We start from the raw sequence: 18,112 nt of genomic DNA on the forward strand, positions 1-18,112 counted from the left end.
ACTAAATGAAATAGAGAACAAAAAGACAATAGGAAAAATTAATGTGACAAAGAGCTGGTTCTTTGAAAAGATTAACAAAATTGACAAACCCTTGGCTAGACTCACGAAGATAAAAAGAGAGAAGACACTAATTAACAAAATCAGAAATGAAAAAGGGGAAGTTATCACGGACACCACAGAAATACAAAGAATCATCCAAGAATACTATGAAGGACTATATGCCACCAAATTCAATAACCTAGAAGAAATGGACAAGTTCTTAGAAACATATAGCCTTCCTAGGCTGAACCATGAAGAACCGGAAAATCTAAACAGACCGATCACCAGTAACGAAATTGAATCAGTCATCCAAAACCTTCCCAAAAGCAAAAGTCCTGGACCAGATGGCTTCACTAGTGAATTCTACCAAACCTTCAAAGAGGATCTAATACCAATCCTGTTCAAACTCTTCCAAAAAATTGAAGAAGAGACAGTACTCCCTAAACTCATTTTATGAGGCCAACATTACCCTGATACCAAAACCTGGTAAAGACAACACAAAAAAAGAAAACTACAGACCAATATCTCTGATGAATACAGATGCAAAAATCCTGAACAAAATTCTAGCAAATCGAATACAACAATGCATTAAAAAGATTATTCATCACGACCAAGTGGGGTTCATCCCCGTGGCACAAGGATGGTTCAACATCCGCAAATCCATCAATGTGATACATCACATAAATAAAGGACAAAAATCATATGATTATATCAACTGATGCAGAAAAATCATTTGACAAGATACAACATCCATTTATGATTAAAATACTTAATAAAATAGGTATAGAAGGAAAATACCTTAACATAATAAAGGCCATATATGACAAACCCTCAGCTAATCTCATAATTAATGGTGAAAAACTGAAGCCCTTTGCTCTACGTTCAGGAACACGACAGGGCTGTCCCCTATCACCTCTGCTTTTCAACATAGTGTTGGAAGTCCTTACCAGAGCAATCAGGCAAGAGAAAGAAATAAAAGGCATCCAAATTGGGATTGAAGAAGTTAAATTGTCACTCTTTGCAGATGACATGATGCGATATATAGAAAACCCTAAAGACTCCACCAAAAAGCTATTAGAAACAATCAACAAATACAGTAAAGTTGCTGGCTACAAAATCAACGTACAAAAGACCATTGCATTCCTATATACTAACAATGAAATCTCAGAAAAAGAAACACAAAAAACAATTCCTTTTGCAATTGCAGCAAAAAGAATAAAATACCTAGGAATAACCTTAACCAAGGATGTGAAAGACCCATAGGCTAAAAACTATAAGACATTTTTGAAAGAACTTGAAGAAGACACAAAGAAATGGAAAGACATTCCATGCTCATGGATTGGAAGAATCAACAGTTAAAATGGCCATATTACCCAAAGCAATATACAGATTTAATGCAATCCCCATCAAAATCCCAATGGCATTTTTTAAAGAAATAGAACAAAAAATCATCAGATTTGTTTGGAACCACAAAAGACCCTGAAGAGCCAAAGCAATCTTAAGAAAAAAGAACAATACTGGAGGCATCACTCTCCCTGACTTTAGCTTGTATTACAGGGCTACAGTAATCAAAACAGCATGGTATTGGCAGAAAAACAGACACATAGACCAATGGAATAGAATTGAGAACCCAGAAATAAAACCACATAAATATGGACAGATAATTTTTGACAAAGAAGCAAAAAACATACAATGGAGAAAAGACAGCCTCTTCAATAAATGGTGCTGGCAGAATTGGAAAGCTACTTGCAAAAGAATGAAACTGGACTGCTATCTGTCACCATGTACCAAAATTAATTCAAAATGGATCAAAGACATAAGCATAAGAACTGACACAATAAACTGCATAGAAGAAAACATAGGTACTAAACTTGTGGACCTTGGGTTCAAAGAGCATTTTATGAATTTGACTCCAAAGGCAAGGGAAGTAAAAGCTAAAATAAACGAATGGGACTATATGAAACTTAAAAGCTTCTGCACAGCAAAAGAAACCATCGACAAAATAAAGAGGCAACCAACTGAATGGGAGAAGATTTTTGCAAACAGTGCCTCCGATAAGGGGCTAATATCCAAAATATACAAGGAACTCATGCAACTCAACAACAAAAAACCAACCCAATTGAAAAATGGGCAGATGACCTGAAGAGACATTTCTCCAAGGAGGACATACAAATGGCAAATAGACATATGAAAAAATGCTCAACATCACTAATCATCAGAGAAATGCAAATGAAAACCACAATGAGATATCACCTCACCCCAGTCAGAATGGCTGTCATCAACAAGACAAATAGTAACAAGTGTTGGAGAGGCTGTGGAGAAAAAGGAACCCCCATACACTGTTGGTGGGAATGCAGACTAGTGCAGCTGTTATGGAAGGCAGTGTAGAGGTTCCTCAAAAAATTATGAATAGAATTACCATATGTCCCAGCAATCCCTCTCCTGGGTATCTACCCCAAAAATCTGAAAACATTTATGCATAAAGACACGTGTGTGCCAATGTTCATTGCAGCTTTGTTTACGGTGGCCAAGACATGGAAACAACCAAAATGCCCTTCGATAGATGAATGGATAAAGAAGTTGTGGTATATATACACAATGGAATACTATTTGGTGGTAAGAAAAGATGATATAGGAACATTTGTGACAACATGGATGGATCTTGAGAGTATAATGCTAAGCGAAATAAGTCAGACAGAAAAAGTAGAGAACCGTATGATTTCACTCATGTGGTATATAAACCAAAAACAACAAAAGAACAAGACAAACAAACGAGAAACAAAAACTCATAGACACAGACAATAGTTTAGTGGTTACTAGAGGGTAAGGGGGTTGGGGGGTGGGAGATGAGGGTAAGGGGGTCAAATATATGGTGATGGAAGGAGAACTGACTCTGGGTGGTGAACACACGATGGGATTTATAGATGATGTAATACAGAATTGTACACCTGAAATCTATGTAATTTTACTAACAATTGTCACCCCAATAAATTAAAAAAAAAAAAAGATGAGAAAATTAAGGCTCAGAGAAATTTAGTAAAAGTTACCCAAGGCCTCATCACTAAGTGGTAAAGGCAAGACAGAAACCTACATCTTCAAATAGACCTGTTTTTTTCAAATGAGTCATGGTCTTTCCACGTTAACTTTGTAGGACTGGATGCAGTATTTGTGGGTCTATGTTTGCTTACCGTTGGAATGGAGATAAAAATCATATGATACCTAATCCCTAGGGTTGTTGTGAGGATAGGATGATTTGATCCATGTAATAAGTGCCTGAGACATAGTGTTCCATATACGATTGGTATTATTATTGTTGTCGGTGTTGCTGTTATTACTACTGAAAACATTGGGAATGAAGTCCATTTATTTTTCAGATATTTGTCAATGCTACAGAAGTGGAATAGTTTGTAACTATTTTGTTTAATAAATATTAACTGAGCAAAAAAAAAAAAAAAAGGGACAAGGCGTATTTTCCTTGGCCTACTCTTGGCAAAGACGAGCAACTTAAGACGTGCACAGGGCTGCTGTTCAAATAAATTCCAGATTGATATGCATTCCAGAAAACCACTGGGAAGTAAACTTAATTTGTACAACTAAACTTTGTTACTGGACAGGTGGTTCTTCAGAAAACAATCAATCATTTCCCCACAAATCAGCCTTCAGAAATCCTTTCTTACTTAGGCCTCCCCTCCTCCCTTCCCCAACGTAACTGTGCAAACGAATGGTTTGCCAGTTTCCTCCTTGAGCTTCGCCATTTGATTATATTGCAGACCTGTCTGTTCTTCACTTCTGTGTTCCACTGCCTGGTTCACCCATATGGGATTATATGAGGCCCTCGTCACCAGTCACAGCAATTCCCGATGCAGGATTCTCTCCCCAAGCGGGATGTCCATGAATTCACTTCAGCAACAGTACTGCCTACCAGTGGCCTTGGACGTAACTGTTTTTCACCTTCTACTCTGCCCGAAGAAGCATCATGGCTACAAACGATGGTAAAATGCCACAAAGCTGGAATAAGGTGAGGGTCTCATTATAGCAGAACATGTTAGGAGGTGTCTGGATGAAAACTGAGATTTGCTTAAAAATGTTCTAATAAAGAAACAGCTCTTGGATTTCAAGTTTTCTATCATCTACTGATGCCTTCTGTCTCAGAGATGTCAGCAAGAAGACCGAGGGCAGCCGGGGGATACATATGGGATGTAGTTTCCTAGAGCTACTGCCCTGGGAACGTGGGCCTCTGAAGGAGCCAAACGGATTGGAGCTCACAACACCCTTCTGGGAAGCGGAACATTCTAGGGCACCTGAGTCGTAGGAAAATCGCAAAGGGCCTCATGCCGATCTGTGCCCAACAGGGCAGCTGGACATCTGCAATCTCGCCACAAGGAAGCACTTTGGACCCAGAGTAGGAGTAAGTGAACGTTGTCTGTTAAGAGTCAGTCAGTATCTTGGGCTTTTCAGGCCATATGGTCTCTGTCACAACTGCTCTCCTGTGTTGTACAAAAGCAGCCACAGTGAACGGAGAGGCATGGCTGTGTTCTACCCAAACTTGATTTACAGAACAGCAGTAAGCGGGGTTAGGTCTGCAGGCTGTCATTCCAAAGGCCCCTGCTTGTGTAGCTCTCCTCTCCCCTGCCTCCACATTGGCCCACCTTATTCAGTGTAAAAATACCTTAACTGCAAAGAGAAGACTGACCCAAGCTATCCTTTGATGGCAGTGACTGAGGAATGTCTTCTTATCTGATCGTCAATTCTCAACTATGTGTTCAGAACCAGTCTTTCCGAAGCTGTACACCACAGGGTCTTGAACAGCCTTCTTCCTTGACTGCACTTGGCTTCGCTACATATAAATGTAGCGTGGGTCCTCAGGGAATAAAAAGTTTTGTGAAGAAAAAAATAAAAAAATAAAAAAATAAATAAATAAATATAAATATGGCTACATATAAATATGGAAGAAGGCAAAGCTAAACCATCAATCCAAATCGCCTATGGATCCAGAATCTCTTGCCTCCTTGTGTTACTTTGAGTTGTGTTTCTTAATCACTGGTGGTGTTTATTTGGCCTCTGGGGGCAGGAGAGCCAAACACTTAAGAAAAATGCCTGAAATTGTCTGAAGGGACTCAATCGAGCACCTGAGCCAATGAAAATCTGAGTGGGAGAGAAGTGAGGCTTCCGTGGGTTGTTTTGAGTGGATCATGTGTGGCTGACCAACCAAACACATGGAAGGATCCTTTAAAGAAAGGAAAGCAGCTGGACAATCTTCTGCCCATGTCCCCTGTGGGTCACCCTTCTAAGATTCCAGTGGTTCTCTGGAGAACCACGTTTCTAAAGCCTAGCTCCTTCTTTCCTTCTTTTAAAACACCAGCACCACCAGAATAATCAAATAAAAATGATTTCACATTTTAACTTAGAGACATTCTTTCATCACAAATTGTTTTGAATCAAATCAACTACAAGCAGGCTCCCAAAGAAATAGAGCCCTGCTGGCTCACAGAATATTCTCACTCATCTGTCGTCTCTGCCTTTCAGAATTCTTTTATGGTGGCACAATTACACGTGTGTGTCCTAATGGCTTTATTTCAATTGTGTACTGCTGCGAAGAGTGAAATATCATGGGTGATCCCCGAGCTCAGGATTCATTGAAACACAATACCGTCTGTCCCCATGCAAGACCGAGAAACAGCTGAGAGAGCATGTGTTTTGAGGCCAGGGTCCATTCTGGTGGGAATTCCTGATTAGGTCCACCTGTGAGCGACAGGAGGCTTATATAGCTGCTGCTCTGACACCCATTTTAAAAGAACAAAAGGTCCTGCTACCTCCTTCAAATAAAGGAAGGAGTGAAAGCATGCCACATGCCACGGCTGGCAGAACAATTAGCAAGACAGCAGGAAAAAGGTAACGGCGAGTGACAGGAAATGGCAGTGCCGAGACCAGCCAGGAGGAAGGAGCTAGCACTGGGCCTTCCTCCACAGAAGCCCCCGCCCAGGTCTTCTCCCCCCCACCCAAGCTGTGGCAAAGCGAAGGGCCAAGGCCCGACAAGCACTGCTGTGGGGGCTGACACGGGGAGCGGACGGCTGCCCTGGGGTCACTGTCACTCTCCCTCCAAGTGCAGCTGTCTGTCACCCTGGGATGCCTCCTCGGTGATGCATCCACACCACAGAGCTCATCATCCTTCAGGGGAAGACAAGCTCAAGTTCAAAAAGGCCGATTGTGGAAGTGCCTCACACCTGTTGGCTCTTGACTTCCTGTGCTTCCTGAGGTGATGTGGCCGTTTCAGCCTTGAGCCCACGAGGTCACCAAGGAGAGGGAGATGCCGTTTGTTTGGAACAGGACTTCCATTTGTATCTCGACACAGACTCCGACTCCATCTTGTCCCAAAGGGTAATGACTGCCATTCCAGCCAGTTGGACTGTGACAAAAGTCCAGGCTCTGCGTGTGCTCGGCGCATCCCTACCAAGCGGCTGTGCCTGCTCCTCCCACTCTTCCCACAGCCAAATAACGCTCACGACCTATTCGTCAAATGCATCTTGAATTTTCAAAACGCCCTACTCTGGAATAAAACTTCTTTTTCCGCTCTGCTTCCTAAGGCAAGCACTCTTTTTTCCGTCAGCTAATTGGTGGTTGAATGAATAAAATATATCTGGACAATCATTTAAATAATAAACAGCGTAAGAAGAGTTGTGTTTGCCCATGGCCTTTACAAACTCTGCCTTGGCAAAGAAAGGACAAGGAAACAGATCAGTTACAGGACCCAGGAAAGGATCCTGCATTTCTTCTAGGACACTTAGCCAAAGCACCGGCCCGGGAACAAGCTAACGGGGACAGGCCCTTCTTCATGGGTCTCAGTTCCTCGGCTGAGGAACAGAGCCTAGGATTCTACCTGAAACGCCTACGTCCTGGTGGGTATGAGGATTACGCTCCCTTCTGAAGCCGCACACTGAGCCCTGATGCCTCGGGCACCAGAGACACACCTGCCTGGGTACAGGTGCCGCAGCCCTGTGTCCCCGCGGCCCAGTTTCTCTGGGTTCAGCGAGCAGCCTGGACTTTGGGGTTGGGCAGCGGGACTGACTCCTGAGAAGCCCGCATGGTTCCTGGCCTCACACACAGCAACGCAGAGAACACAGAGGCCTGGATGGAATGTCCTCTTTATTTGTGATTTCTGTAAGTCATAGACATTTAAATTCTCAGCAATAATTTATAATAGTCACATCTCATATTAAGAACACAAAGACAGATAATTGAAGCACAGATAATTCAAGATTTCAAAAAGGAGGTTACCATGATGCAGCACAGGAGGAGTTAAAATGCAAAACATCAATGATTCCACATACTGGAACGAAACATAAAGCTTAAAATTTCCCTAGGAGCCTACGAGCCCGAAATCACAAAGTTTAGCAACTGCTTATACTAAGGAATGAACAGTTCTGTGTTTTCAAGGTCAAAAAACAAGGAATGGCTTGGTAAGTCATTTTTACTGCTTAAATATTTCTGCTCTGTTTGTATCTTGAACGATTGTATAGAAACACAGGCACAGCCCATATTTGAGAATAGGTCTCACAAACTTCTTTCACTATAGATTTTTCAAACATCTTTAAATTTAATGAGAAAAACAATTCAGTTGCTTGAATTTTAAGTTTAAAAAGATTTAAAAGTTTATTTCCAGGGACTCTTAAAGTTCTCTTTCCAAAGCATAAAAAGTCATACACTTTCAAAATCTGAAGCGTTCACGTTTTTCTCCGAGACAAACACAGGACATGGAGTCTGCTTTTAACAATGTAGGTGCTTGTACACTGCTGTGCACACAGAGTACGAGAAACGTGGTGAAGCAGCTCCCAGGACCCGGGATGGCATCCCCATCCGTCTGCACTGTGACCTTGACCACAGCCAGACCAATGCCCCACCCCGCCCGGCTACCGGGTCAGATTCCCTGGCGCTTATTAACTCGTCATTCTTCAGCTGGTTCCTGCTTGGGGGATTCCAGCTCATTCAATAAATCTCTGCCAGCCGCTCCAGCTTTTGAAGCAAAAAGAACTGCTCCCTGTTTAAAACCAAGGTTCTTCAGACTTCGGGCATAATCTGCATATATCGCAGAGATGAGTTTCTGTAAACCACAGTTAAAGAAAAGGGGCAGCAAGGAGGTGAGGACATTCCACCCAGCTCCCACAGGCGGAAAGAAGCGCCAGCTCTGCCCCACGTCAGGAGGGACGGAGGGTGTCCACAGGAGGGCAGCGAGGGGTGAGTGCAGGCACCCCGTCCCAGGGGAGGGCCATTCCTGCTGAGGAGGCCATGTCTCTATCTGTAACGTCACTACACTCAGCACTGGCTGAGCCCAAAGCTGCTCTTTCTCCCAGAAGACCCAACTAACATCTTCCCAGATTCTCCCACCACCTAAACACCACTAAAGACTGGAAAAGAGAAAGATGATAGAAGAGAAACTTCCAAGCAAACCTTTGGGCTACTTTAGAGTCTGAGAGGTTCGCAGTTTGGGGCAGATACAGTTTCGGTGAGAGTTTCTATTTGCAAAGCCTGTCCCAAGGCAGGACTCCAGATACCTGGGTGTTGGGTTTTTAGATGGCCCTGTTTCACGGTGTCCTAACATTCAAAATGGCTCCTTCGAACTACAGGCAAGTTTACAGTGCCTAGCTCTATGATCTTGAGTAAGTTTAATTTTCTGTAGAAAATACACAGAAAACGAAATATGTGACATGTAGAAATGATACCACAATGTAGTAAGTCAAGAAAAGTGCAATGAAAACAAGTAGGGCTCTGCAAGTACAAGGAAATGGGAATTGTGTTCTCAAGCACATTCTTTTCAAACAAAAAAATGTGACTCAACTGACGTCAAGAAGTGAGCTGTCCCTGGGGATACGGGGACCGCAGCGGCTTGCCTACATGGTGTGTCTCTTTGAACTGCTGTGTCTTGTTCCACATTGGACTGTCACTGTCGATAATAGTGAGCGGATGCCAGCAATGCAGCAACCTTCTTTCTGATTCTTTCCCTCTCATTGCTCCCTCTTTGTTGGCTTTGATGAATCAGAATATGGACCTTTCTAGATGTAATATAGTTCCCGCCCAGGCAGCACGACTAAGAAGAATCCTAAAACCCACTCAGGTCATTTGGCTTCCTCCTCAGCATCAACATCCAGGCAAAGGATATCTGTGTCCTCACTGACTTCAAATGCACCATACTTGAGACAAGCTTCCACAAATAAGGCAGCTCGATCGAAGTATCTCATGCTGCTCAACAGAACAAAATGAGAGTTAGGCTTTGTGATTTACGGCTTTTGGAGTAGAACCATCCAAGGACGTGTTTCTATATAAAGATTGTACGCATGTTACACTATCGTCACCTTTCTAACTCCTGGCTTACAGAGGAAAGGAGGGGAGCATCCTCACGGCCCTAACCCCAGGCTCTCTTTTATTAACACTTAAAAAATGTGAATTAGTTGAAATACATAGAAATCTACAGCTTAGCCAAGTATCCACGCACCCACCGTCCAGATTTAATGCGTAATCTTCTGCCATATTTGCCTCAACCTCCCTCCCTTAGTTTTAAATAAACAACAGGTCCCATAATAAGCTAAAAGCATCTTTGAGATGCTCAGGGCAGGCGTCTCCAACTTGCCACACTTTCTGTCACCCTTCTCACTGCTCTCTGGTCTCCATCTCAGTCGCTCTATTCAAAGCTGAATTGTCCCCACTTCTCTAAAGGCTTCTTTTATATTCCTTTGAAATGGGTACCTGTTAAGTTTCACCAGTGTGTAGGCAGGAAAATATCATAGCTCCTAGAGCAAATGAAGAGTTAATAAACAAGGACTATTCCATTCCCTGTAGGTTTATACAAATAAAACTAGCAAGTATGCTTCTCCTCTCACTCCAGGCACCAAGCACTGCCATTCACCTGGCAGAGCCTCAAGGGAGAAGGAAGTGATTAATCACGGGCTACTGTGACCAGCCATGGGACTCTGGGTGTACCTGTGAAGCATCTCAGCCACGCTGGAAAAGCAGCCCAGGGAGAGGAGAACCAAAAGGGCCTTCGACTTCTGGTTGACTTGTGGAGAGCAAAGATGGTCAACCCACCTCTTTAAAACATCAGCACACTCTTCAGAATTTAAGCGGACCTGAGAAAGATGCCATGTTAAAAACAAAGACATCCTGCACTATATAAACAAATACTTCCACTGAAACGGGATCTGTTCCCGGCTTTGCTCCATCAGCACACTGCCTGATGTGGCTGCTTACCATGTGTAGCCATGGTAACGACCCGAGCCAGAGGGCCTGGGGCCTAGCAACACCTCTGGGCTGCAGTCTGGGCTCACACCCCGGAGGGGAGAGGAGCCCGCTGCTTTCTCTTCATTGCTAACTTCATCTTCTAATAAGAAGAAATGGAATTTACACTAAGAAAGAATAGGAGGATGAGAGTTCTAAGAAAAAATTTGCAAAGCAGCTTTGCAGCCAAAATATGCTTCTAAGTCATGAGTGGAAAGTTCGAGACCGAAATTTCTATCCTAAATGTTCAAGGCACTACTGGAATCACCTACTTTTGCAAGCCACGCTGCCCGGGTCCACTCGCCGTACGTCTGCAGGTAGCGGCAGGCGTCTGCAGCCTTGTCTATCAGGCAGAGCAACTGCACACCCTCTGGAAGACAGAACAGCAGCCCCTCCAGTGACAGTGCAGCTCTGTCCTGGACAAGTCACTGAAAGGCAAATCACCATGTGACCTCCTCTAGCCTTGAGCACACACCTGCTAGACACACTCCTGACTGAAATGTTAATATTACGTATTAAGACGGAATTCTACAATGTTACCACCCAAATAACCAGGTAGGAAGCATGATACAGACCAGAAAATAAACAGGTAAAGCGTATCTCACTCACTGGTTTTCATTGTTTTCGTATGCCCGGGTTTTTCCAGTTTATGCCTACTGTCTTGGCAATTAGAAATAGCGCCCCTTCACTCTTAAAAAGTGTTCTGGTTTAGATGATTAAATGATACGTTTACCTGCTAAAGAGCTAGTAATAATCTTTCTATCTTTCTCCAGCACATATAAAAATGAAGGGAATATCCCTAATAACCAAACCCTTTGTGGAGAGTGGGCCTAATTTTCTGGAGTACTGGCGAACACACCCATAAAGCACGTCTTACCTGCCAACTTGCCATTGGCAATCATATTAGTTGCCACCAGCTTAATGGTGCTCTGGGAGGGGCCCGATGAGGTGACAGTTGTGACCAAACAGGCTTTCAGTGAATCACAATAATAATGCTGGTTATCTGCACTTGTTTCCAATAGCAACTGCACAGCTCTGTCTGTCTAATAAAGAAACAGTTCTTCTAATTATGAGATCATCTTCCTCCAACATAACTTTTGCATTTCATAATTTGAAACACTGAAGTTTATAGCTGGAAGAATACTTTCATTTTCCAACACTGCTCATGAACGTGCTGTTTACATATACAAAGTACTTTACTGCTTCTTCGGGACAAATGTAAAACCACAGTCTGGTTTAACTAGGTGTTCCAGGAACTGCTTATTCTGGCTTTGCACCAGTCAATTCAGAGACACAAAGCAAAACAAGACAAATAATCAGGTCTCGTTTGGCACTCTGGAAGCCAACACTATAAGCAGACAAGCTGGTTAACCATATATTTTCACTTTCTTACAAGATTTGCTGGTCTTAACTTGAGAGAAAGCCTAAATTTATACTTATACTTTCAGAGAAACACTGTGTGTGTGTGTGTGTTTGAGAGAGAGAGAGAGAGACAGAGAGAGAGGATGCTCTGAAATACTAATCAACTAGCAACTCCATGAAATATGAAGTTACGAAAATTCACTTACTTGACCCAAGAGAAGTAGTTGGTCTGTACATTTCCGTGTATGATCATAAGTTGACCTTTTCACTTCCTGCAGATTAACCCTTTCCAGCTGAAATTTCTAGAGTAGGGGAGAAAGGAAAATTGAGCCTGGATTATAAGACTTTTAAATTATTTAAATATAAATACGGTTATTAATCAACTACAGAAATACAACAGTTTAATAAGAATTTGAAAAGAAAAAAATGTTGCAATGTATTATCATTCGTGCGCAAGTCTGCCTCCTTACAGAAATCGGCACTGAGTAGAGCTGGATGACAAATCCCTGCGTGCACTGAACTAATACACGATAGATGAAAACAATTATGAAGCTACATTTTTATATGTAAAATAGCAAATTCAAACCAAGTGAAAGAAATATTTGTTGTTTATAGAAAATTAATAAAATGAGAGAATTAAGATAATCCTTGTAAGTTAAAAATTTTTAGGCAAAGGAAAAAAAATCAAAAGACTGTTAATAAAAAACTTTGTGTGTGTATCATAAAACTCAGTAACAAGTCCTGAGTCAGGTCTTCTTTATGCAAATGTGCCGAGGCTCTCGGTTCTATTGTGTGGACCTCAACTTAGTTCCAAAGGTTCCCAAGCTTCAGACAGTTACAAAGACGGAAGTAATCAAGATGAGGAAAGTCTCCTACATGAAAGTAATACCTGAAAGTAGGCGTTCTCACAGAGTATGTCGTAACCTATATCCAGGGGGTTGTTCACTTTCTCCCGAGCAGCAGGCTCTTTAACAGCCGCTGTGCTCACCGACTTCCCCTGGGACAAGCTGTGCAGGTAGTGAGCAGCGACCGTCCAGAAGTGCAGCTCTGATTCATCGCCGTAGAGCCTGGGAACGTGAAACCAGAGTTGCTCCTGAACTCGCACAGCAGACCTGGGCCTGGACAGGGGCTTCCCACAGTAGCCCGAAGGATTGGGAGCACAGTGCTGTCATATGAAAAAGCACTGGGGACACTGGTGAGGGGCCTGGCAGGGTCAAAGTGTCGAAGCAGCAAGTTCCCCAGCCTTTTACTGTGGCTCCCACAAAACAGGGGCCTGACTACATAGGGTCCCTTCAGCCCCAAACCTCTGCTTGTTGCGTGTTAGGAGCCAGGCCACAGCTTAGAAGCCTGGGCCACTGGGCTGTATCTGGTTTGCCATTAGCAGCACTTGTGACCTGGACCGCAGCATCACATGAAGGAAGAAGTTCCTGTGGGATAACTGGCTAGATGAGGACGGGAAATAACTTGCAAGTTATTCTCTGGGGAGTGGAGGGAAATGTCTTTTTTACAAGTGACAACTCTACTGTACGGTGAAGTAGTACAGGTTACTGCTTCTAAATATAACTTATCAGTATATTTTAGGACATGCCCTTTATAGCTAATATTTTAAAACACGTATTTTAAAAAGCTGTCTGTATATAAAGGAGGCTTTTCATTAAAGAAGGCCTAGATTTCAAGTTTAAAACATATTTTTTCCTAATCATATTACTACTTTCTAAATTAATTAAGTCATGTGTTAAGAACGAACTAAAATATTTTTCTACAATTTAGATTTTAGAGTCTGATCTTAACCTAAAATCCAAGACAAGAGAAATGAGTGAACCCGAAATTTTCTGTACACAGCACACTTCAAACAGTGTTACCTTGAAACAAGCAGGCATCTCTGCAAGAGAGTGAATTCTGGATCGAGCAAGAGTTTCTTTATGTCACTGCAGATGGGAACCAGATAAAGGCGAGACAAAAATTTTTAATTCAACAATAAAGCAAGGAGATAAATCAACATACTCTAGAAAAGGAAAATTCCACTCAAAAGGTATGTTTAAAACTTATGAAAGATAGTTTGCCATGTCCCTAACATTACAGAAGCTCACAGGGCACAGAGTGTGTATCTAGACGTGGAGAAGCAGTACCCAGAGGGCACCCCAAGGGCTGAGAGCCTCGGATTCTGGCTGACATGCTTGCAACAGTTCAACTCCCATTTTTGAAAATACGAACAGCTGCCTAGCGATTGGAACAACAATGTCATTATCAAGAAATGACTTTGCTAATCATCAGGAACAGAATATACCTTAAAGAAGATGTGTTCAGAATTAACTTCTGAAACTATCCCCAAAATAAAATATTTAAGGAAGAAGGGCTAGTGTTTTTATAAGTTGGTATTTCTAAAATAGCCAAATATGTAAGTATGTTCATAAATTGGCGAGGGCGGGGGAAGAAAGATATTCTTTAAATCTATTCTTTTCCACTTAACCACAAATGCTAACCTTTGAACACAGGAAAAAAATTATTATTTTGAATTTGACATCAGTAAAACATTCTATTATGGCTTACTTATTAAATATTATAATTAGGTGTGACAGATTCTGGATTGCAAAAATGTGTTATGTTTTACCAAGAACTCCTTGTGGTCCTCTATTCTACTTCCTGTGCAATATTACTCCTAATATATACTTCTAAATTCTCTTGGCTTAGGGAATATTCTGATTTCTTAACCAGAACTGTGCACACAGCACCTGACTCGGGGAACTCATTTGAGAAGCGGGAAGCTGACACCCAAGCATCGCCCTGCCCTGTTAGGTCCTGTCACATGAGGCTTCTCAGGGCATTTCTGGTGGAGGCCGGGGGCTGCGAGGACACTCGCATCACAGCTTCTACTCTGGCCCAACAGCGGACCAGAGCCACCTGCCACTTATGAAGTTGCTGAAGACAAATGCTCTGGCAGTGTAACTATGAAATAAGCATGTCTACAAAACAAAGATTTTAAAGTGCTAGAAGTGGTCTCCCCTTGGGCCACTCATGTTTTCTAAAATGCAAATTAATTTTAAAAAGCCTAAATTATTATATTTTCTTTCCCATATTCTTATCTTTTAATAAAACGTAGTCAGAATGCTTACTTAGACAATGAATTCAACTGCTCTTGCAGGAGGTTCTTTATGTCTTCATTTTCTGGATAATCACTGTACAGAAAAGATTTTGAATGAGTTTATTATCTCTTCACTTAAAACCACTTATTTTTCACCAGAAGAAGAGCTGTGTTACTACAGAAACAACCTCTTGGTAGCCCTTGGTTAAAAACCTGGTGAGACCAAAACACTCAGGCCCCACCAATCTCTTTCACGTCGCTTTTAGTCAAAACAAAGAGATGAGTGAAGAAAGTCTGACTTTCAAGAAACCAGAACGTTAATCGGTGGGCTCTAAAAACTATAGGTGTAGACTCATGTGAATAGGGCATTTGGAGAGGGCTGAAGGGAAGTGCTCGTTCTCTCTGCAGAAGGGACATCCGTGTCCCCTCAGCAGACCCTTCCTGGAGCATGCACACACCCTCGCACTGCATTCTTTTTAGTCCCCTAACCCACGCTCACCTGTGCGTTCCACATGGCGTAAGTTCCGAGCCCTTGTGGGTTAATGAATAACTACTAAACTGTTTCTGGGAATAGTTTTGCAATGAGGCAGGCATGGACATTTATAAAACATAAAATACCTCTGAAGTAGACCCATTCTTGCTGTTTTTAAAAAGAATTAAGTCTTGGCCTCAACTGGCCCCCTTCACACTCATCATGCCATGCCCCGTGTTCAGACTGCAAGATGACCAGAGGCCCACCTGAGAGCAGCATGTGTACAGCCCTCCTCAGACTCACGCCTCCAAAGGCCCCAGAGGGGTAGAAACTAGAGGCCAACCGACGATTCTAATCCTCAGCATGGTTTTAAGGTCCCAAGCCTTTAAGTCCTGCATTTACTGGCTGCTGCTGATGTTTGTAAGTGTCTTTCAACCCCAAGGAAATGAAGAACGGAAAAAAAAAAAAAAAATGGAAAAAAACTTACACATGAGAAATATCCAGAGAATACTCTCCATTCCAAGGTTGGTGTAGTAAGAAAGCTTTCAAAGTGAGAGAGGCCCTTGGAATAAGGAGATACGGGCACCACACAGGCTCTAGATTAAAAAAAAAAAAAAAAAAAAAAAGTTGTTTTTTTTTCTTTTTAAATAAAATTTGATACCACCATGAAGCTTCAGCTGTAGACAGTTTATAGAAAAGTCAGTAGAGAAAAATGTATAAGTCTGGTGGCAAGCAAGAGAGTATGTTTAGTGTACTCACTAGCTAAGACGCACAGGCTAAGAGTAGAGAGATTCTCTTCATTCAAACTAACTTACATATTTTTCTCCCCCTTTTGAAGATTTAGGTCTCCTGATGTATATAATAATCCCACCTGAATAAACGATTCAATGTGAAGACTTAACAGATATCAATATAGCTCATTATTTTAAAAGACTAACGATAATCATTTACCAGTACCAGCTTATCCCATTCAACGCCTTTGCTTTTCGGAGACTGTTAAACTAACATGGCCCATCAACACTGAGCTTCTCATAAAGGGATCAGCCACATCCTCAGGTCTCACCTATAAAGGTAACCCTTGCACAAAAGGACTATTTCCCCAGACTCTGGGCCCTAGCATCCCCCACATGCAGCATCTGGCTTACTTAAGACAACAAACAGAATTTGCCTGTTTTTCAAGTTCCAGTGCGAAGAAACAGAAGACCCAAAGGCTCCATCAGCCAGGCAGCTGGGCCCTGGCTCCCTGAACAGCTGGACTCCGTCAGACTTTCAACCTTATACACAGTCTCTGGAACCTGCTGGCATTTACAAACTCAGCCTCACTGCCCTCCTGTGTCCTGCAAAGCCTGTCTTCCATGGAGCCCTTGGATAGATATAATTACATGAAATCACACAAATCTTCAGGGGGTGTTGCCTTCCGTAAGTGACCACAGACTTTACGGTCTGCGTCCAATACGACAGCCACTATTCCTATGTGGCTACTGAGCACTGGAAATATGGCGACTACAATGAAGAAAACGAACGCTTATCTTATTTAATTTTAATTAATTTGAATTTAAAAACTAATACTTGATTCAGTCATTAAATAACTAGATAACTTTTAAGGATATTTGGAAGAACTAGAATACATGACTACTTTCACAGTAAATTTTATAAAATCTAAATACAACTCTAGTATTTCTGCTGAAAGCTTGTCCTCTGAATTGAGACATGCTCTAAATGTAAAATGCACACTGCATTTTGAAGACTAAATACTTACTAAAAAATGTAAAATATTTCATTAGTAATTTTTAATATTGCTGTGTTGAAATGATAAAATTTTGGATATACTGACTTAAATACAATTTTTATTAAAATCAATTTCATCTGTTTCTTTCTACTTTTTTAATGTGGGTACTAGAAAATTAAACTACGTATGTGGTTCAAATTATATTTCTATTGGACAGCACTGCTTTAGGAAACTTCATTCTATGCAGTTAAATATGAATTAAATCATAGATAAAATATTTTACATGGACTTTTCAATTTCTACGTTGGAAGGTGGTCAAGAATAGTTCTAATACCACTTTTTTTCCTCACAAACAAGAGTTTTAATACCGATTCAATAAAGTCACTTTGAATGCAGTTCATATTCAAAAGTCCTCTGTTATCCACCAAGTACCTGACAGCTGTATTCTCTTCAAAAATCTAAGGTCTAGTAAAGGCTCCCGCCTGCACTGTCTTGTCATGTTTCTAGTTTTCTCTAATCTAAGACAGACCTCCCACTTTGTTTTTGATCTTACATGATGTTTTCATTATTGAAGAGTCAGCTATCTTAGAAAATGGCTTACTTTCTGATTTGTGTGTTTTCTGAGCATCGACTCAGGTTAATCATTTTTGGCCAGAACAGCACTCAGGGGATGTTGTGTGCACCCCACCGCATCCTATCAGAAGGGGCATGTGAGTTGGTTACCTTCTGGTACATAACACTCAATCTGTCCATCTAGTTCGGTGGGAACTCACCAAAGCTCTCTCTACTCAGGGCACCTTTTTCCCTTTAGAATAAGTAAGTAATGTGTGGAGGAGACACAGAGACTGAACTTCCTGTTCCCAACACTCTTTTACCCAGTAATAGGACATCCACTTAATGATCCTGGCTTGAATCAATTATTACGTTAGGAGTTACAAATTGGTGATTGTATATTTCTAGCATTCTGTTTACATTATCAAGTGGCATTCTTCTATAAACACGAGCTTTCCTTCTTGCCCATTCCCCCTTCTCTCTTTGAATATTACTATGAAGTGATGGATTTTTTTTTTTTATTCAACAATGATATCCATATTATACCATCATTCTTTGCAATGGTCATACTCCCCTGAATTTGACAGAAGCCCCTCAAAGCTGGTCTCTA

The 18,112-nt window shown here is 41.7% G+C and overlaps 1 protein-coding gene across 1 annotated transcript in view; it reads right to left on the minus strand.

The window, feature by feature from the left end:
• Window positions 1-7,165: 7,165 nt before the first annotated feature.
• Window positions 7,166-18,112, minus strand: part of WDR11 (WD repeat domain 11) — a 51,084-nt gene continuing 40,137 nt past the window's right edge. The window contains exons 20-29 of the mRNA XM_033130898.1: window positions 15,709-15,817; window positions 14,781-14,843; window positions 13,530-13,595; window positions 12,557-12,734; window positions 11,874-11,969; window positions 11,183-11,348; window positions 10,578-10,675; window positions 10,012-10,157; window positions 9,194-9,273; window positions 7,166-8,139 (exon numbers count right to left, since the gene is read on the minus strand). Of these exons, the coding sequence (XP_032986789.1) occupies window positions 7,982-8,139; window positions 9,194-9,273; window positions 10,012-10,157; window positions 10,578-10,675; window positions 11,183-11,348; window positions 11,874-11,969; window positions 12,557-12,734; window positions 13,530-13,595; window positions 14,781-14,843; window positions 15,709-15,817 (1,160 nt within the window). The 3' untranslated portion in view covers window positions 7,166-7,981. The remainder of the gene's footprint in view (window positions 8,140-9,193; window positions 9,274-10,011; window positions 10,158-10,577; window positions 10,676-11,182; window positions 11,349-11,873; window positions 11,970-12,556; window positions 12,735-13,529; window positions 13,596-14,780; window positions 14,844-15,708; window positions 15,818-18,112) is intronic.

The sequence above is a fragment of the Rhinolophus ferrumequinum genome, chromosome 16 (assembly GCF_004115265.2).
Source record: "Rhinolophus ferrumequinum isolate MPI-CBG mRhiFer1 chromosome 16, mRhiFer1_v1.p, whole genome shotgun sequence".
In the NCBI taxonomy this organism is placed as follows: domain Eukaryota; kingdom Metazoa; phylum Chordata; class Mammalia; order Chiroptera; family Rhinolophidae; genus Rhinolophus; species Rhinolophus ferrumequinum.